This window comes from Puma concolor, chromosome E2, assembly GCF_028749965.1.
Source record: "Puma concolor isolate L17-30 chromosome E2, mPumCon1.1.hap2, whole genome shotgun sequence".
Lineage (NCBI taxonomy): Eukaryota > Metazoa > Chordata > Mammalia > Carnivora > Felidae > Puma > Puma concolor.
Genome location: NC_141681.1, coordinates 37,344,542 through 37,366,129, shown reverse-complemented (window position 1 = coordinate 37,366,129; position 21,588 = coordinate 37,344,542). Strand labels below are relative to the sequence as shown.

At 39.9% G+C, this 21,588-nt stretch overlaps 1 protein-coding gene across 1 annotated transcript; it reads right to left on the bottom strand.

Annotated features, from left to right (window-relative positions):
- Positions 1 to 1,706: 1,706 nt before the first annotated feature.
- On the bottom strand, positions 1,707 to 19,887 carry DNAJA2 (DnaJ heat shock protein family (Hsp40) member A2). The gene is made up of 9 exons (XM_025920522.2): positions 19,699 to 19,887; positions 17,932 to 17,991; positions 17,425 to 17,648; positions 14,517 to 14,597; positions 14,132 to 14,265; positions 12,216 to 12,412; positions 4,395 to 4,539; positions 4,131 to 4,258; positions 1,707 to 3,536 (listed from the first exon to the last, which is right to left on the bottom strand). Exons 1-9 carry the CDS (start codon positions 19,774 to 19,776, stop codon positions 3,345 to 3,347), a joined length of 1,239 nt encoding a protein of 412 aa, XP_025776307.1. The 5' UTR covers positions 19,777 to 19,887; the 3' UTR covers positions 1,707 to 3,344.
- Positions 19,888 to 21,588: the final 1,701 nt, after the last annotated feature.

Here is a 21,588-nt window from a genome sequence, read left to right as displayed (position 1 = left end):
GTAGGTTCCAGATAGCTTCAAATTGGTGAACAACACATCAAGGTGCTGGGAGAGTGATGTGCTCAGAAAGGACATGGAAACTCCACATCCCTTGCCCTATTCATCTCTTCCCTTTGGGAGCTCCTGAGTTGTATCCTTTATAACTGACAGTTTAGTGTTTTCTATGAGTGTAGCAAATTATCAAACCTGAAGTGGCAGTTGTGGGTAACCCAATTTATTACCAGCTAGAAGTACAGGCAACAACCTGGGACTGACGATGGACACTGAGGTCAGGGCAGTCTTGTGGGACTGAGACTTTAACCTGGGGGGTCCACACCAACCCCAGGTACTGTCAGAAGTGTTATGAGCAGAGGAAACAGGTTTTTCTTTATACTAATTTTTTCCTACAGCTAGTGATGTAAGAAACAACTTTACACGTGTAATCAAGGGACATTCTGTAGAAAACTTAATCAGTATTCCTCAAAATTGTGTTGGTCATCAAAAACAAAGCAAGTCTGGTAAGTGTCACAGCAAAGAGGAGCCTACGAAGGCATGACTAAATGTAATATATCCTGGAACAGAAAAAGACAAAAACTAAGAAAATCTGGATAAAGTATGGTGCAAAGGGTTTGAATACATTTCTCTAAAGATATACAAATAGCTAGTAAGCACATGAAAAGATGCCTAACATCATTAGACCTTAGACAAAGGCAAAAACCGCTTCATTACCCACTAAGGTGGCTATAATAAAGCCAGATACTAACAAGTGTTGGCAGTTAATGTGGAAACATTGAAATCTCATCTATTTCTGGTAGGACTGTAAGATGGTGCAGGCTTTTTGGAAAAATCTGGCAGTTTTTCTAAAGATTAAACACCATGTGACCCAGCAATTCCACTCCTGGGTATAGATTTAAAATAATTCATTATTCAAGTGGAAATAAAAAACGTATGTCCACCAACTGATAGATGTGAAAACAAATGCGTGGTATTGCTAGCTATATAATAGACTGGCAATAAAAATGAACTGATACATACTAGGACAGGGATGAACCTTGAAAACATAATGAACAGGTTACAAAAGGCCACATATTGTTGACTCCATTTTATATAAAATGTCCAACAGACAAATCCTTAGAAATGGGAGGTGGGGAACGGAATGGGGAGTGACTGCTAATGGATTTGGGGTCTCTTAATTCTTTTAAATGTTTATTCACTTCGGAGAGAGAGACAGAATGCAAGCAGGGGAGGGGCAGGGAGGGAGACACAGAAACCCAGTTTCCAGACTCTGAGCTGTCAGCACAGAGCCAGATGTGGAGTTCGAACTCACGAGCCATGATCATGATGTGAGAAGTTGGACACTTCACCTACTGAGCCCCCCAGGCACCCCTTGGAGTTTCTTTTCTAGGGCAATGAAAATGTTCTGGAATTAGACTATGGTGGTGGTTGCAAACTCTAGAAATATACTGGAAACGACGGAGTCGTACACCTTCTATAAAAAGGTAGATTTAATGGCTTATGAATTGTTATTTCAATAAAGTTACTGAAAAGACTCTTTGTGCTGTTGATACTATACATGCTTATTCTGTAAGCAGGTGCTCTACAAAAGCAGAGCACAACTGAGTGAAATAACAGATCTCAACAAGGTTTTATTCTCCTTCCATATGGTTTTCTTTGCTATGGCCAAAAAACCTGAGTAGAATTAAAAGAAAGACTACACTGAACAACTCTAATGTTTTATAAACCTTTATTGGAAAGGCTACAAACTTCATATTGCCACTGCATTTCTTAACCTTAAAGTGGTTGTGGGGAAGTAACCTTGGATACAAAACTACTATGCTGTTGAATCTTGCCCAGGCTGGTTGTAAAATATTTTTTGTACAATGGAGGTAGAGTGGATAGGGCAATAATTTAATCCTCACAGGCCTTGATTAATGCCAGGACACTTCCTGACATCCCACCCCCACCCACCCACCATTCAGGTTATCTAGTAGGCCTAGAAATAAACTACAAGTACTGTATTTAGGCTCAGGGATGGCATAATACATTTTTTAGTTTTCAGTTTTCCCCATTTGTTCTTTTACAAATGTAAAATGTATAACTGATGTCTCTTTTCCCTAAAATTAAAGTGTGTTCTAAAAATATCTACTCTGGGAATGAAAAGGTAGTAGAAGATGGAAAGAGCAACACAACATCCTTTTCATAGTTTTACCTGATTTTTCTCATACCAGCCTAAGAGTCTTACTTTTCTATAAAACATTAGTAATCGATGCTTCCCCCAATTTCAAATATTCAACTTAATGGAGACAGAGAATCTTTAACTTAACATTTAATGAAAACAGAGCATTTTAACAGGTTCTATGCAGACATGGTTCTAATATTGATTTGCTGTTACCTTATTTTTAAAAGGGGGAGGTGGTGGGGAAATACAGCGGCTAGGTTAACCTGGCCCCAATGCTCAGGATTATAACTTACGAGTTACAGAACTCAGATGTCCTTGACTGTACAAAGCATCAGTTGAAGCCAATAAAGCCTGTTTTTACCAACATGTCAAACTTTCTTTTTGCCTTTTAAAACTATAAAATGGGCATGTACCTGAAGCATAAGCTTCAGGCCAATGGGCTTTTAAGGGCTGCTTAAGAACCAGAATGAAGGATACATTCTCCAGCTTAAAGATACATTTTACAGTTCAAAGTATGTTTTTCCTTCTAAAAATGTGACACAAAGAATAATTTATACCAACTGCTTTTTATTATTGAGTCTCAGAAACCTTTCACAAGATGGTTAAAAAAAAAAAGAGGGGGGAAAGAAAAACAAAACAAAACAAAAAAAAAACTTTACAACCACAGCTAATGTTATTTTCTCCATTGTTCCCAGTCAGCTCCAAACCCATTGTGTGCAAAGCCCATTTTTCCATGCATCTAAATGATAGATACAGGCTATGAAATTCTTTATTCTATTTGTAGCAGCTTACGCAGGTGCAGCCAAACACAAAGCTTCAGGACAAATTGTACACAAACTTTACAATGTGGGATTTGGATTTAAAATATGAACATAAAATCTACACAAAACTGATAAAAATCAAGCACAGATACCAGGACTGAAACTTATAACCCATGTGTGAAAGGGAGTCTTGTTTCCTTTCAAGTGCTTTATTCTGCTACAGAACAGTCAAAATGAAGATGTAAAGCTTTGTGGTTAGTTTAAATTATACACTCTGTAGATACTATACCAATTTTAAAAGTTACACATAGACCAACAGATGTCCATCAGTTCATCTGGATTGACCAGACACTCCAGCTGGATAGCTGAAAGCAAACCGAGCAAATGTGGAAAGAAAATCCACCTGTGCAATTTGTTTGCAGAGTTTACTGATGGGCACATTGCACTCCTGGTCCATGATGGCTGCTGCTTTCTTCATCAGAGCTATCATTATAGGCTTCACGCCTCTGACCACCTCCTGAGCCCCGAGTGCTATCAAATTCTTGAAGCTCTACCTCCTCTGTATCTCCAATGATGTTTGGAACTTCTGGTCTAGATGGCAGAAGGTCTTCTAGTTCCTTCATTAAAACAAAACACAGATTAGCTAGGAAATATCTTCAACTTTCCTTTGGATACAATCCAAGATATATGCTTGAGAGTTAAGATAGGTCAACCTATGTGCACTTTAAGCCAGAGATCACAAACTGATGACACACAGGCCAAATCTGCAGAAATCTTTTGTACAACCCAACTACTACTTAGAAAATAAAAAGCCAGAATCAGTTCCCAACATTAAAACACTGAAAGATTTCACATGAGACGTGCCTTCCCGCATAGAACAGCTAAAAGATGCTAAGATGGCATACTATGATATGTTGGATGCCTTTTCAGGTGAGGGATCTGGTCTCCAGAGAGCCCCAATCCTCCCAACACCAACTCATACCCAGTCTGCTTTACTTCTTTACTATTCCCTGCCTGGCCCTGTCAACATTTACACCAGCAAGACTCGCATTTAATAACCACCAGAACGGCCCAACAATCACTCAAATGTTAAAAAAGTAAAATTTTATAAATTATGTGTTCTAATCTTAGCACTAAAAACAAATGAACGGTAACAAAGAAAAGCAACTATTATTAAACTTTAAGTTATCTGCTGCTTAGAGAACACTTACAGAAAGCTTGTCTGGGTTGATCCAGTTGTTTTCAGGAAACTGCACATCAAATTTTATGTATAGATCACCTTTTTCAAAGGGATTACGATACTGTGGCATTCCTTCACCTCGAACTACACGGACACATCCTATTGAGTAAAAAGGAAACTCTAGAATTTATTCAAGAAGGTACTCAATAATTCTTTTGAGAGTCACTAGCTATAAAAAATTAAAAATCACAAAAGAACACATGGAATCCTGGGTCAAACAAAAATCAAGATCTACCTGGTTCAATTACTTTTCCAGGGGGGTATTTCACCACAATCTGACGTCCATCAAGGTGTTTAAATGTGAACTGAAATCCACACAAAGCTTCAACAAGTCCTATCTTGTATGTCATGTGCAAATCATTCCCGTCTCTCTGGAACACCTACAAATAAACCACACAAAACATTTTTAAAAAGTACGGAGCCATGACCTGTTGTGCTGTGCTCCTTGAAATAATTTCAAAACCTTAATTCTACCATTCATAGTAAAAGCCAAACTGTCATCATCCCTAATTCCCTAAATTTACATAAGGAAACCTAGCTATTTTCACTTAATATGCTAGAAAATTCTGTCAGAAAAGCACTGGAATCAAGAAAACAATGGCTCATAAGGCAGGCTGAGGCTACAAAAAACAGAACCAGGTATATTCTGCAATTGTGGCCCATTTCCTGACTCTGCCTCTGAGCAAAAAAAATGGTGCAGACAGTCCAGTAAGATTCTGTAGAACAGGTTCACCTTAGGACTGTTCCCCAGACGTGATCCTAACAGGTAAAGGGGAGAGTCCAAATTCAACATAAAGTTCAACCAGTAATGTTCAGCCAGTAAACGGGCTCACACACATGTACAAAGAAGTTTTATATCATCTAAAATTCAAAATTTGCTTAGGTGAATGTAAATCAAACAGCAAATGCTAAGGGTGACTAATTACACTATAAGCCTATTGACTAGGTAATGCAATGATTATTCAAGAAACATCAAATATGTTTCTGAGCTTTTAATGTATAGGAAAAATATATCCAACTTCACACATACCTGACTTACAATTTTTGCTTATTAGAATTTACAAATATCAGGGCACCTGGGTGGCTCAGTCAGTTAAGTGTCTGACTTTTGATTTCGGCTCAGGTCCTTCTCATGGTTGAGATCAAGCCCTACTTCAGGTTCTGTGAGGAATGTGGAGCCTGCTTAAGATTCTCTACCTCTCTCTGCTCCTCCCCTGCTCGCATACACTCTCTTTCAAAAAAAAAAAAAAAAATTTACAAATATCTATACTTAGCCTTTGAGATTTAGGATGAAACAAAATTTACAATGAAAGGTCACTAAGATTTTTTTCAATACAAAATAGTCTCTTCCAAAAAAACAATGCTGGCTAATTCAGGAAAAAGTGGAAATCTAAAAGATATCCTCTTTTCCTAAATTATCCTCCTAAATTTACCCATGAAGAAAAGTTAATCTCAAACCATTATCTTGGATCAGTGGTCCTGAACCAGCAGCCTCAGCAGCACCAGGAAACTTGTTAGGAATGCACATTCTTGGGCCACACCCCATACCTACTGCATCAGAAACTATGGAGGTAGGGCCTAGTAATCTTTAGTTTTAACACCAGGTGATTCAGGGGCGCCTGGGTGGCTCAGTCGGTTAAGCGTCCGACTTCGGCCCAGGTCCGTGAGTTCGAGCCCCTCTTTGGGCTCTGTGCTGACAGTGCAGAGCCTGGAGCCTGTTTCAGATTCTGTGTCTCCCTCTCTCTCTCTGACCCTCCCGCATTCATGCTCTGTCTCTGTCTCAAAAATAAATAAACGTTAAAAAAAAAAATTAAAAAAAAAGAAACACCAGGTGATTCTAATGTATGTAAAAGTTGAGAACCACTGAATGTATGTTACCTATGTGCATTTCTTTAAGTATTTCTCACAATGGGTGAAAAAATTAAGTTCAATAAGGATTCTTCAATGCAGAATGTTTTAATGCTTTAATATCTATAAAATGTTAGTGTTTCTAAACATCTTATAATATTATTGTTCCAAGAACCATCTATAACCAAATATCCTTTGGTTAAAACTACATTAGAAATAGGGAACAAGGGGCACCTGGGTGGCTCAGTCAGTTAAGCATCTGACTCTAGATTTTGGCTCAGGCCATGATCTCATGGTTTGTGAGTGCGAGCGCTAACAATGAGGTGCTTGGGATTCTCCCTCCCCCCCCCCCCAAACTCTCTCTCAAAATAAACTTTAAAAAAAAAAAAAGGAATAAGACGGGACACCATGCTCCTGGATATAAGAGCTCAACTTAAAGTGATTCCAATTAAAAATGATATCAAGGCGACGGGGGGGTGGTGGTGGCAGGGACTAGTGGACAGGTGAGTAGATTAGAAAACCTGGTGCTAAAATTCAAACAGAATAAACAAGCAAGGACACTCAGGCAATTTTTTAAAAACCATGTTAATTAGAGGCCCCTGGGTGGCTCAGTCGGTTGAGTGTCCTTTTGTTTAGTGTCGGTTGTGTTTGACTTCAGCTCAGGTCATGATATCAGAGTTCATGAGTTCGAGCCCCACATCAGGTTCTGTGCTGATAACTTTGGAGCCTGGAACCTGCTTCAGATTCTATTTTCCTCTCTCTGTCCCTCACCCGCTTACACATACTCTCTCTCAAAAATAAATAAAAAACAACTAATTAAAAACCAAGAACCAGATGGGGCGCCTGGGTGGCGCAGTCGGTTAAGCATCCGACTTCAGCCAGGTCACGATCTCGCGGTCCGTGAGTTCGAGCCCCGCGTCGGGCTCTGGGCTGATGGCTCAGAGCCTGGAGCCTGTTTCCAATTCTGTGTCTCCCTCTCTCTCTGCCCCTCGCCCGTTCATGCTCTGTCTCTCTCTGTCCCAAAAATAAATAAACGTTGAAAAAAAAAAAAAATTAAAAAAAAAAAAAAAAAAAACCAAGAACCAGATAGTAAAAGACTTAAAAGCAGTAAGAATTTCTGGAAAACAAAGGTACAGAGAACAGAGAAGGGACTAACATCACCAGATATGGTGATTTTTTGCTATGCAAATGCACAATGGTAGCCATAACACCAGAACAGATACACACCTGTACTGAAAGATGAATACACATGATTTACTGCACTCTCAAAATCAAATGTTTTTTGATCAGAAGATTTATACTGTTTCAGCTAACAGCACCCACCCTAATCTCATGGCCTCATAATTCCTTCAGCACAACTGTTGGGAGTGGGGGGGAGAAAATAAAAGAAAAAAGCCCCTAACAAAAGAACTACAAGCTTTTTCATGAACTAGTTGAGACTACCCAACTTTTCTTAGAGGGTTAATATTTTTGGGGCATCTGGGTGGCTCATTCGGTTGTGTCCAACTTCAGCTCAGGTCATAATCTCACAGTTCATGGGTTTGAGCCCCACGTCGTCGGGCTCTGTGCTGACAGCTCAGAGCCTGGAGCCTGCTTTGGATTCTGTGTCTCCCTCCCTCTCTGCCCCTTCCCTGCCTGCACTCTGTGTCTCAAAAATGAATAAACATTAAAAAAAAAAAAAAAAAAAAAAAAAGGAGGTTAATATTTCCAGTGGTATAAACGAAACAAGATGCCTAAATCCCACCCTGGGCTCAAATTTACTTTATTGGTCATAATAAAACCAAATCTTTGACCTCTTTCTAGCTGAACTTCCACTCTAACCTCTACCATCTTATTTTCTACTTTACACAGTTACATCTGCTGTCTGTTGGAAATTCCATACAATCCACACCTTCCAACAATTTTAAGAGGTGACCTTCTTCCAAATACCTCCCCATAGCCCTAAGAAAGAAAAGTAGCTTATTCATGATCTCATTTGATTCTACAATATCCTTTTAAGGGAGGCCTATCTTTGTATTTAGTAAAGCCAAGCCAAGCCCAGGGATCCCAAAGCTAGTAAATGGGGAGTCAGAACTTAAGTCCTTGTCTCCAAATCCAGTAATCTTCATTTAAAAAATTTCCATGTAATTATGTAGCAACATTAGAAACATCAGTTAGGCATTAGACTCCTGATTTTGGCTCAGAGGTCATGATCTCACAGTTCCTGAGATGGAGCTCCATGCTGTTAGTACAGGGCCTGCTTGGAGGATTCTCATTCCCTCTCTCTTTCTGCCCCTCCCCCGCCTGTGCTCTCTCTCAAAATAAACATTTTTTTTTTTTAATTATGTAGCAACATTAAAGAATGAATATAAGGGTTAAAAAAAAAAAGATTTCACCATTAGTCTGACATACCAAAAACTCTCCGCCAAATAAGCATTACTTAACTTCCCCATTACTCTCCCGCTACTACAGTGCCACACATCATTTGGTAACTGTTCCAAGGATATAGCAACGAAAATACACACGTGTTGTCTGAACCATCTCAAAATACAGTTTATACCCAAGCATACTATAAAGCTTATAAACATCTCAATTACTTGGCTATCTTTCTGCCTTCATCCTTTGTATGGTGGTGTGCATGAAAGGCATGACTGAACAAATGAGGAAGTAGCTAAAATACCAATTAACAGAGAATCTAGAGTTACAAATATTTCAACCTATAAGACCTTAAGACAGAATTCTAGGAATTACTGTTTTTTTAGCAATCAAGAAGCCTTTGATATTTGCAGGATTAGCAATATCCACAAAGGGCCTAGATGTAGATAGTAATTTATAGTTTTGCCAAGGCAAGAAATTTGCCCTGAGAAAAACAAAGGAGAGCAAGCCACAACCTAGCATGGGAATTGATCTAATCAAATTCCCAGAATCTGCGTCTCAATATGGCTTTATTCTCTATTAGATTCGATTCTTTAAGTTTTATTTACTTTGAGAGAGAGAGTGAGGATAGGGAGAGGGAGGGAGAGAATCCCAAGCAGTCTCTGTGTCAACACAGGCCTTGATCTCATGACCATGAGATTATAATCTGACCCCAAATTAAGAGCCAGACACTCAACCAACTGAGCCACCCAGGCACCCCGTGATTTTCAAAATTTATTTGTAGAAATCACCATCAAATGGGAGAAATTTTTAGTGTAAACTAATAAAGTGGTGACTTGTGATATAAAGACCTTCAGAGAAACTCAAGTCAACGAGATCAAGTAATGCCAGAACCCCGTCAAAGGCTTTTATAGTCAAGAATCTGGGTGATTACTAAACAAGTTTCCTGAATAGCTCCAGATACAGCTTTCAAGAATAAAGGCTTTTTACAACTGCACCAAGAACCATAAGGTACCTAGGAATAAACCTAACCAAAGAGGTAAAAGATCTGCACACTGAAAACTATAGAAAGCTTAGGAAAGAAAATGAAGACCCAAAGAAATGGAAAAACATTCCACGCTCATGGATTGGAAGAACAAATTATTGTTAAAATGTCAATACCACCCAAAGCAGTCTACACAGTCAATGCAATCCCAATTGAAATAGCACCAGCATTCTTCTCACAGCTAGAGCAAACAATCCTAAAATTTGTATGGAACCACAAAAGACCCAAAATAGCCAAAGTAATGTTGAAAAAGAAAACCAAAGCAGAAGGCATCACAATCCTGGACTTTAGCTTCTACTACAAAGCTGTAATCATCAAGACAGGATGGTACTGGCACAAAAACAGGCACATAAACCAATGGAATAGAGAACCCAGATATGTACCCACAAATGTATGACCAACTAATTTTTGACAAAGCAGGAAAGAATATCCAATGGAAAAAAGACAGTCTCTTTAGCAAATGGTGCTGGGAGAACTGGACAGCAACATGCAGAAGAATGAACCTGGACCACTTTTTTACACCATACACAAAAATAAATTCAAAATGGATGGAAGACCTAAACATGAGACAGGAAACCATCAAAATCCTAGAAGAGAAAACAGGCAGCACCCTCTATGACCTCAGCCGCAGCAACTTCTTAATTGACAGGTTTCCAGAGGCAAGGGAAACGAAAGCAAAAATGAACTACTGAGACCTCATCAAGATAAAGATAAAAAGCTTCTGCACAGCAAAGGAAACAATCAACAAAACTAAAAGGCAACCAATGGAACGGGACAAGATATGTGCAAATAACATATAAGATAAAGAGTTAGTATCAAAAATCTATAAAGAATTTACAAAACTCAACACCTGAAAACCAAATAATCCCATCAAAAAATGAAAGACATGAATAGACACTTCTCCAAAGACCAAAGAAGATATACAGATGGCTAACAGACACATGAAAAGATGCTCAACATCACTCATTATCAGGGAAATACAAATCAAAACCACACTGAGACACCACCTCACACCAGTCAGAGTGGCTAAAATTAACAACTGAGGAAACAGATGTTGGCGAGGATGTGGAGAAAAGGGGACCCTCTTGCACTTTTGGTGGGAATACAAACTGGTGCAGTCACTCTGGAAAACAGTGTGGAGGTGCCTCAAAAAGTTAAAAAATAGAATTGCCCTATAACCCAGCAATAGCACTACTAGAAATTTATCCAAAAGGTACAGGAGTGCTGATTCACAGGGGCACATGTGAAGAGCATGTGCTATTATAGCAGAGCTATCAACAGTAGCCAAAGTATGGAAAGAGCCCAAATGTCCATCAACTGATGAATGGATAAAGAAGATGTGCGGTGTGTGTGTATGTATCTACATACATATGTGTGTGTATGTATCTACATACATACATACATACATACACACACACACACACACACACACACACACGCAATGGAATACTACTCAGTGATGGAAAAGAATGAAATCTTGCCATTTGCAACATGGATGGAACTGGAGGGTATTATTTTTATTTTTATAATCATGTTTAATTTTTTTTTAATGTTTATTTATTTTGGAGAGAGACAGAGAGTGGGGGAGGGACAGAGACAGAGAGGAAGACACGGGATCTGAAGCAGGCTCCGGGCTCTGAGCTGTCAGTACAGAGCCTGACGTGGGGCTCGAACTCACAAACGGCGAGATGATGACCTGAGTTGAAGTCGGACACTTAACCCACTGAACCACCCAGGCACCCCTGGAGGGTATTATACAGAGAACTGAGGGTTGATGGGGCTGGGGAGTTGGGGAAAATGGAAGATGGGCACTGAGGAGGGCACTTGTTGGGATGAGCACTGGGTGTTTCATGTAAGTGATGAATCATGAGAATCTACTCCCAAAGCCAAGACTACACTGTATACACTGTATGTTAGCTAATGTGACAATAAGTTATTAAAAAAAAAAATAAATAAAAGAATAAAGGTTCACAGGGGCACCTGGGTGGCTCAGTCAGTTAAGTGTCCGACTTTGGCCCAGGTCATGATCTCAACGGTTTGTGGGTTCAAGCCCCACGTCAGGCTCTGTGCTGACAGCTCAGAGCCTGGAACCTGCTTCGGATTCTGTGTCTCCCTCTCTCTCTGTCCCTCCCCTGCTAGCATGCCCTCTCTCAAAAATTAATAAACATTAAACAAAGAAAAATAACAACAGGCTCGTAAAAAAAATAAAGGCTCATACTATACTATATGGCACATCAGAAAATAGAGGTGCAATGATATAATCAAAAGAATATACACTAGACCACATCGTTGGACCAGTTAATTATGCCTTGAACCTAAAATACAACATAAGAACAGACTAAATTTTTTTTAAACTGTAGTACTTTTTCTATCAAGAAAAGGTCACTTGGTTAACCCAACATGTAAAACAATTCAACAGAAAAGCACTGAGGACTGAAGCCCTATCTATCCACCATTCAACACCAATCAAAGGAGTTTCACAATGAAAAATAAGCTGCCTTAGATCATCTGGTCCAATGCCCTTATTTTCATAAATAAGGAAACTGGGGTACAGAAACAACAGGATTACTTACAATTACAGTGTAATCAATGGCTGAGCTGCAACCAAAACTGACTCCTTTTCAGTGCTTCTGACTGCACCTGGCTTGTTGGTCTACTAGTCAGTTCTTATGAACTCAGCCCAAGCACTTAACAACTTCATTTAAGTTCAAAGTTGTTCCAGAGAACCCAAAAAGATCTAACCCGTACCTTGAGCAAAAGACTCATTTCTGCATAAAACAAAAATCAAACAAACAAAAAGGAAATTACCTCATGTTCCTTCTCTTGGAGCAAAAGAACAATGTCTCCTGGTTCCACTCCTGGGGCCTGATCTGCTTCCCCAGTGAATGTAATTCTCTGTCCATGTTTCATGCCTTTGTCTACGTGGACTTCAAGAATCTTCACTTCTTTAATCACCTTCTTGCCTTCACATTTTTTACAGCGGTCCTTTTCATTAATTACCTCTCCTAGAAAGAGAGGTCATTCAAACTTCCAGCAAGAGAACCATACCGCACTCTTAAGATACGTCTTGATAATGCTTTTATTCATTAAATAAACGTTCCGAATCTAACTGCTATCTAAAGTTTTGTTTAAACTATCTTTCTTAGTAACAGAAACTTGCATCTTACTACCCAGTCTCCTCTATTTCAGAGTATAATGTATTTTAAAATACACTTTCTTGGCTGACTCATCTCCTAAATTTAAAACAAAGTCCAAGGATCAACAAGGAAACAAAATGCGTGGTCAAATGCTAAAGCTTCTACAAGTGCTTCTTCATTTTTTGTTTTCAGTCTTAGTTTCATATAGGTTTAACTCTGTCAGAGACAACCCAAATAAAAATTTAAATACCCTTTATGGATCATTATTACATTGTATAATCGGTACTGGATTTTATTTATTTCATAGACTAACCCCTGCTCAGGTGTCCTATTATGGATCTTCCTTTTATTTAGGTGCACTATCAATGACAATTTCCAAAACCAAAGAAGAGATGGCTGAATTTTATCTGACACTGAGTATCTCCATACCATGTTTAGAACAACACAGCTTTTCTATGCATTCTTCTGAAACATTTAATTAGTGGTATAATGAAGTAAACATGAAGTTGTACATAACTTATTATGAAAAAATATCATTGATTTTTGATGGCTGATTATTGGCACACATTAATGCTTAGATGACACATATAATTAATGACCTCGGGGACTGTTTCTAGAACACTGCTTTCAAAAAGTATGTTCTGTAGAACACCAGTTCCTCACAATGGTAGTGGTACACAGGAAAAGATTTCAGTAAACTTGGTTCTTGATGGCAGAAACTGTTAGAAATTTTAATAAGGTAAAGTGCACTGAGACGTTACAGGAAGGGAATATAATATGTAGTTTCTCCATTATCTCATCACTTCCTGGAGCAATTTGGAAAAACATGCTCTAGAACTGTTTTCAGTGTGGTAGCCACCAACCATTTGTGGCTACTTAAAGTTTAAATTAATTAAAATTAAAAATTCAGTTACTCAGTTACACTAGCTAAATTTCAAGTACTCAATAGCCACAGGTGGCTAATGGTTACCATACTAGACATTGCATATACAGTATTTTTCCGTTATTGTAGAAAAATTGTATTAGATAGCACTGCTCTACAACAGGGTCTGGCAAACTAAAACCCACAGGCCAAATTGGGTATGCCCTTGTTTTTCTAAGAAATGTTTAGCTGGAAGTCAGTCATGCCCATTTAGTTATATATTGTCTGTGGCTATAAAAGCATTACAAGGATAGGGGTGAGTAGTAGTTTCAAAAACCATTCTGAGCCTAAGTATTTCAAAGACATTCAAAGCCTAAAGTATTTACTTCTGTGAGAAGGACTTCAATCCCTGTAACTACCCTTAAAAGCTAGCAGCTTACAGTACAATCTGTTGCTATCTCCCTCTTTCTCAAATATAACCTTTAAAAATATAAAGGGACAAAAAACTTTGCCCATCCTTTTGGAACTAAAAAAGACTAACATTTCACTGAACGTAACGTAAACTTACTATTTGTGTTCATTGGGCCTATACATAATAATTATTTTCATTTTTTCTTTTGGAACTGTATGAATACACATGTTAAAAAGAAAAAATATAAGCCTCTCCAATTCCTGCATTCCCAATCCATTTCAACATAAAAGCAGAGAAGTACTGGCATGCATACCTTCTCCATTACAGTCAGAACACACAGACTGCATCTGTTGTACCATTCCCGGAGCCAGCTGTCTTATCATAATGCGTACACCTCGACCCCGACAAGCACTACACTTCTGAACAGCTCCAGACTTTCCACCTTGGCTAAAGCAAGCAAAAGTGTAAATTAGATTTTTGCCCATAGACCATTCCAATAGGTCATGGAAAACAAGAATTGTGCTTTTCAACTTCATCTTCTCAACACCCAATGACCAGTATTTAAATGGACTTTCAGAAGTATCAGAAAATGTTGAGTTGGGTAGTTTAAATCATGAACAATTTTTACCTGGTAGAGACTAAATGTACCACTGAAAGATCAGATGAAATGCATTTTATAAACTAGAACACACACTTACCCACTGCATGCACTACAGAGTACATTCTTGCTAAGTTGTAGTTTGGTTGTCTTGCCATTATACAGATCTTCTAAAGATACTCTGGGGAGAAAAGAATTAGATTCAATCAAATTTTGCCAAGTTCTCCTAAATACAAGATATACATGACAGCTGACACAGCAAATTCCACTATAGCTTTTTAAAACAAAGAATTAAAAAACATCTTACACTAAGTCAACTAAGGTTTTATTTTGTGGCTCAAATTAACAGGATTTTATGGTTATGGACAGTATATATGGTGTCAAAACCAGAACCTACAGGATCGGGCCAACAATTTACTATGCTGCATTTTCTGATAAAGTTGGTAACTGCACAAACTCAAGGATCAACCTTCTTCTGGCCTCAAGCAGGAGCCCCTCCATCTAATCCAACCCTGTGAATGTGGTACAATTATTATCCTCATCCTACAAGACAAAACTGACCCTAGAAAGGTTAACTTGCCTTACTTGATCACACAGGCAGTTTGGCTCCAGAATCCATGCTCTACTAAAGACTCTGTTCCCCTCAAGGACAAATTTTAGAAAAGCTACAAAGTTACATTACAACTTATGGGAGTTATATGCAACTTAGATTGTATATGTCTCAAAAACAAAACAAACAAAAAAAAAGTGACCTTGTCAACAGTGTGACAGAGAGGAGGAAAAGAACAGGTTTTCAAGAGAGAAGTTTTAGAGGTCTTAAGAAACCACTGACTTATAAGCAAAATTATATATTTGAATTAACTTTTACCAAACTTTCAAAGGGGTCTATGATCAAAGTAGGGAGGTTTAGGGGCGCTTGAGTGGCTCAGTCGGCTAAGCTTCCAACTTTTCATTTTGGCTCAGGTCATGATCTCATGGTTTGTGAAATCAAGCCCCAGCATCAGGCTCCGCACTGAACATGAAGCCTGCTTGGGATATTCATTCATATTCTCTCTCTCTCTCTCTCTCTCTCTCTCTCTCTCTCCCTCCCTCCCTCCCTCTGACCCTCCCCTGCTCATATGCATGGTCTTTCTCTCAAAATAAATAGACATTTATAAAAAAGGCAGAGCTTATAAGCCTATTAAAAATACACAACTGATAAAACCCAACTACCTTTATACAGCAGATGAATTATAGGACCATTCATTTCCAAACCAACCTCAAAAAAAAATCTATGTATATCAAGTCTCAAAAACACTATTCAGGGGCGCCTGGCAGGCTCAGTCAGTTAAGTGTTCACCTTCGGCTCAGGTCATGATCTCAAGGTTCATGAGTTCAAAGCCCTGCATGTGGTGGGGGTGGGTCTTTCCTAATTTAATTTTTAAATAAAAAAAAATTTTTTTTAACATTATTCATTTAGGATCTGAAAGCAATGCTTTTAATGTGCTTTTTTTTTACCCATCTCATTGTGTTTTTAAATTTCTTTCAGCAGTAAAGATTTACTTTAAAATAGAGCAACAATAGTTAAAAGTAATTTGCAAAGCACCCATATTTATTTTGTGGTATTCAAACTTTCCCAAAATCATTATTTCAAGCTAATATTTGTACACATTCTAGGCAGTATAAGAATAAGACACTTAGGGACAAAACATTATCAACACTTGCAAATAATGACATGGCTACAGCTTAATCTTAGACAAAAGCAATTGGCTGCATCTTTCTTTTAGTACTCACAACAATCTTTAACCAAATCATTTACAGAAAAAAAAAAATAGGTATGTCTTTTCCTCCTTGTATATTAAACTGCAATCAGTACGCAAAACCACTATCTAAGAGGCCAGAAAAATACGCACTTCAACATGGCCAATGGACAAAAAATGTGGGTAATAGTCTGGCCAAGCTGGCACTATCCACCAATGGTGCTAAACTGGCACAATCCTTTACAAGGCAATTTAGTTGTATTTATCAGCCTCAAAACACTGATGCCTGCCTGGGAATCTCTGCCAAGAAGAGACAAAGCTGTATATAAAGATACTCAAAGCAGTTACTCATTACAGAAAAATATTAGCAACAGCTTATAGAAAAGGTGAATGATTAAATCATGGAATGGAATATTATAAAGCCACCCAAAATGAAATGTAACAACAGGTAAATTCTAAATAATATTAAAACAGGCATTTACTATATAATTTGAAAAAAATTTTAAGGAGAATATTAAGAATTTATTAAGGTGCAGCAAGCACTCTCTTGATCCTATTTACTTCTTAGATCACTTCTGTATCAAAGAAAAAAGAACACACACCATACAAGTATTACTCTTCGAATAATATCCTAATGATAATTTCTGAGGATAAATTCTTTTAAAATACAAATTTGAGAATGAGATTCAAACAATGTAACAGTTTACACTTCCTCTAATCTACTCAAATATATAAATTAGGTAATATGAAATATTTTAAATAAATGATGAAAGTCAAGTCTCTGGCATTTGCTAGTGAAACCGTTATTTGTTCGCAAAGAGGATAAAAGACCTCACAAACTTTGCAAAGTAAAATAGCTATTTTCATACTGTAGAGGGCCATCGGTGGTTAGCAGTCTAAGATCAAGGTCAGACACCATTCATATGTTGGCAGGTTAATGTCAGGCTTGAAGCCAGCAAGCTCCATGGAAACCAATTTAGGAGAGTTCACACTGAGGATCAAGTAATGAGTGACTGTAACAGTGTAAACAAACTAGTCAGAGAGTCACTCACTTTGTAAGTTTTTAAACAAAAAGTAACTTGATCTGTAGCAAAGTACAAACACCTAGGTTACCAAATTCAATTTAGTCACCCAAAGAAGATAGCAAGGACATGGAAGATTTTTTTTTTTTCTGACAAAGGATGAACATTTTTAATACATTTCTCTTTACTGAGCATTACTACATGAAAAAGTAGTACTTAATATTTTTTTAAGAAAAAAGATATTTACTTAAGTGGATGCATCATGTCTTCTCCTCTTCTTCTGCCATTTCGACTTCTACTCTGATTGCCCATAAAGCCGAACAATCCCCCACCAAAAATGTGAGAGAAAATATCATCCATGCCACCACCTCCGCCGCTACCTTCCCGAAGACCTTGTTCTCCATATCTGTCATATAATTCACGTTTCTCAGGATTTGACAGTACTTCATATGCAAAACTTATTTCTTTGAACTATAAAGAAAAGTAACAAGGAAAACAATTGGGTTCTCAGGAAGAAGAGTGGGGGAAAGGTTAAGGGAATCTGGAATCTAAAAGAAAAGCTACAAATTACATTTGTTTGATTCTGGTCCTACCTCCCTCTGCCCGGAATGCGGGCATTCCCATTATAAAACCAAAATATTCTTAACATAAAGATTTGGCTCTACAGGCATAGATGGGACTTTTCTTACAACGTTCCTGTTTTTAAGGAGGGCAATTTAAAACTGAAACCTCATGGGGAAAAGTGTCAACTTACTTTGTCACCAGCATTTGGATTCTTATCAGGATGATATTCCTTGGCTAACTTTCTGTATGCCTTCAATAAAAAAGAGAATTTTTAAAAAAGGTTACATACAAAATCTGCTTTAAAGATTTGTGAGTACTAAATATCCATTTTTCTGAGAAGCAATTGTTCTAAAATCAGAACCTTCCAAAAATTATCTTTTATTCACTAAGACTGTTTGGCATCTAGATTCATAATTACTAATTTATCCATCCCAATACTGTTTACTCACTAACTTGATCCAAAAAAGCAGACAGCAGCTATACTTGAACAATGCCAGAGAAAAACCAAAATACTGGAAAATTCTGCATCTTCACTATTGTCAAATGACTTTGATGGCCAGTAACCAGACCAAGATGACTCCAATGAACTCTTAAATGACTGTCAAGGGGCACCTGGGTGGCTCAGTCGGTTGAGCGGCCGACTTCGGCTCAGGTCATGATCTCGCAGTCCGTGGGTTCGAGCCCCGCATCGGGCTCTGTGCTGACCGCTCAGAGCCTGGAGCCTGTTTCAGATTCTGTGTCTCCCTCTCTCTGACCCTCCCCTGTTCACGCTCTGTCTCTCCCTGTCTCAAAAATAAATAAACGTTAAAAAAAAAATTAAAAAAAAAAAGAAAGAAATGACTGGCAAGCTTAGCAAACTGCAAAACATTACTACTAAAAATTAAACTAAGAATCTCTGCTCAGGATAGCTCCTGCCTTTCCTCTGGTTGAAATACCAGGAGAAGCTTTTAATATTTCATGTGGTGGATTTATTAGGGTCTTAATTAATTGGAGTGACCTCAGTCTTCGCGAAGTTGCATACATTTTAGGTGGCTGGGATATACAGCACTTAAGTCTTTATTCACAGACACATGAAATTATATAATACAGACTAGCATTTCCGGTAAGGTAACAGGAAGTCCATTTTACTCTCAACTGTATTGGTCCCAGTGCCTAAGGAGCATTCTCATTTTTTCTCAGCTTACAAATCTGGATACTCTAAAATCGGGGAAGACGGTACAGGGTTTAATCAAATGCCGCAAGTGCCTTGAAATCCTTAGATCAAAGATTCGCAGCACTACAAACAACAATAAGGTCTTATATTTATTTTTAGTGTGCACTCAGGTGTTTGGCCGAGACCCACGGCTTATTCCCGAAGCGGATACAGAACATCTAGGTTACCTGCCCACAGAACAATACATCCGAACACAGACCCAAGGGTCTGTGAGCGGAGGAGGAAAAGAGCGAGGTGCTCCTGCGGCCGCGGCACCGAGGAAACATCCCCCACTGCCCGGAGGCACCGACGGGGGCGGCCTCAACCCTCCCGCCAGACCCTAGACCCAACCCCGACTCGGCTCCGACGCCGACTACCACGACGTGGACAACTTCTCTCCCGGGGCGAGATGCGCTGCGCGCCTCTGTCCAACCTGTTTTTCCAGGGTGGTGACCTCCGCGCGGGGAGGGCCGAGCAGGCTGCAGCCTCCCGGGAGCGCCCAACCTCCGGCGCCCGCCGGGGGAGACAGGAAGGAAGCGCTCTTCTGGTGTTTGCGCAGGGGTGGGTTTTATTTGCTGCATTTGCGGGCGGGCGGGGCCGTCAGCCCAAGGTCAGCCGAGGCCGGTCTCGCCGCCACCGCCCCCCAGCCTGGGCCCGCCGCGTCCGGCGCCGGCTCGTGGGCAGCCCCGTAGCGCGGCCTGGCCGCCCCAGCCACGCAGGCCCGCGCCCCTCACACCCTGCCTGGCCCGTCCCGCTCCCCACTACCTTCTTCAGCTCGTTCTCGCTGGCACCGGGTGGGACGCCCAGAATGTCGTACAGCTTAGTGTCGGCCACGTTCGCCATGGCGGCCGGCTGGGAAGCGCTCAGAGGAGAAGGCGACGGAGCGCAGCCAGGCCCACAGCGGCGTCGGCGGCAGCGCAGGCCGAGGAAGACAGCGAGGGGGAAGAGGGGCGGAGCTGAACTTTGACCCGGCGCACGGCGCGCCGTGACGTCGCTACGCGGAGTCCGCCCCGAGCGCTTGGCAGTGGCTGTTGAGGGTCGTGGTGGTGACCGAGCTGGTGGTGGTGGTGCCCGAGCTTGCGGTGGGCTCGCTTTTGCTCAGGGTCCAAGCCCTGGGAAACTGAGACAACAGTGATCTGCGCTTTCCAAGGATCCAGCTCCCTGCGAAAGGCGTTTATGGAGGGTACTGAGGGGATGAAGAGGCTGTCCCTTTGGTCAGCTTCGAATCCGGCGGGCGAGAAAACCGGGCCGGGCCCCCGCGGGAGGCCCCGTTGAGGTCGTCCTCTGAATCGGAGATGCCGCAGGTGGACTCTCTGCGTCTAGTTCCCTCGGGGCTACGAGAAAAACAGCTCCTGGGGGGTGGGTGTGCGTGTCTTTCTGTCTGCGTGTTTGTTTTGTATTAAGGAATTTTTAAACACCAAAGGTAGTATGTTACACCGAGGAGTACAACAGTTAGCTACATTTTACCGATTTTGTTTCATCTCCTCCAGCCTCATACTCCTTAATCTTAAGTGTTTTAAGGGAAACCATTTTATTCATAAACATAAATATATATGTCTCTAACATGAGTTTTTAAGGCATAATCACGTCATCACATTTAGCCCATGTTCAGATTTTCACAATTGCCTTAATCACAAATTGTCTTTTCACAATTTGTTTATGGCTTCGGGATCCAAATTAAGGCCGACCCGTTGGGTCTGGGTCATGTGTTTAAGTCTCTAACTTGATAGCTTTAAAATTAGCAAACACCAGAATTCTAGATGGTATAAGGCAGCCTGACAGGACGCAAAATCACCTGGTGATTGATGCCCGTTGAGATTTATATTCGCTTTTCAAAATGTTTGCAGTGCACCTACCACGTGCTGTGATGGTACAGACGCGGACTGGGGGAGGGGTGTTACAAGAGAATAAGCCCTAGTGCCTGCCTTCAACTCACTAACGATTTATGGACAGGAAAATAAAATGTTCTGATCCTTTGCAACCTGAACTGGTGGTAAAGACTCCAACATAATTATCTCACTCAGGCTAAGCTCTCTTCCTCGGCATTCCTCCAGACCTAGTTGTGGAAGGCCTGGAGTACCATGCCCAGGAGTTTAAAATTTATCCTGAAAACCCTGGGGAGTAATTGATGGGAAGTCATGGTACTGTTTCCACCTAACTCTTACCTTTTCTTCAAATCCTACCCCAAATGCTGTTCTTTCAGTGAAGTCTTCTTTGATTCCCCAATCCGGTGAATACCACTGTCTCATCTGAGTTTCCACTACCTTAAGTTTGTGCCTCTCCTAGATGGGTCTGATGTGCAATTTAAATAGTATTTTGGTGTGAGTCTGAACTCCATTAATAGGCTGTAGGTTACTCAGGGGAAATTCATTCTTCTGTACCCCACAGGGTCTGGTTTTGAATGCAGTAAAGGCCTCAGTAATTTCAGTTTCCCCACTTCCTTTTCACATTTTGAGACATTCATAAAAAGCAGTGTAAAGTTGTAGTGAAGTTAGATTATGTGGGTTGGTGGCCTGATTCTGATATTTATTACAATGTGACCTTGAGCAAGTTACTTAATTTTTCTGAGGCTATTGCCTCACGTGTCAAGTTAGATTTAATAGTATTTGTGTCATTGGCTTATTTTCAGGATTAAAAGAGTAGCATACTTAGAAC

Coding starts and splice junctions, on each gene's coding strand:
- DNAJA2 (XM_025920522.2), bottom strand. CDS start 19,776: ATGGCGAACGTGGCCGACACTAAGCTGTACGACATTCTGGGCGTCCCA. Junction 17,992..19,698: donor GCGAGAACGAGCTGAAGAAG/GTAGTGGGGAGC, acceptor TTTTTATTGAAG/GCATACAGAAAGTTAGCCAA. Junction 14,266..14,516: donor CTCTGTAGTGCATGCAGTGG/GTAAGTGTGTGT, acceptor TGCTTGCTTTAG/CCAAGGTGGAAAGTCTGGAG.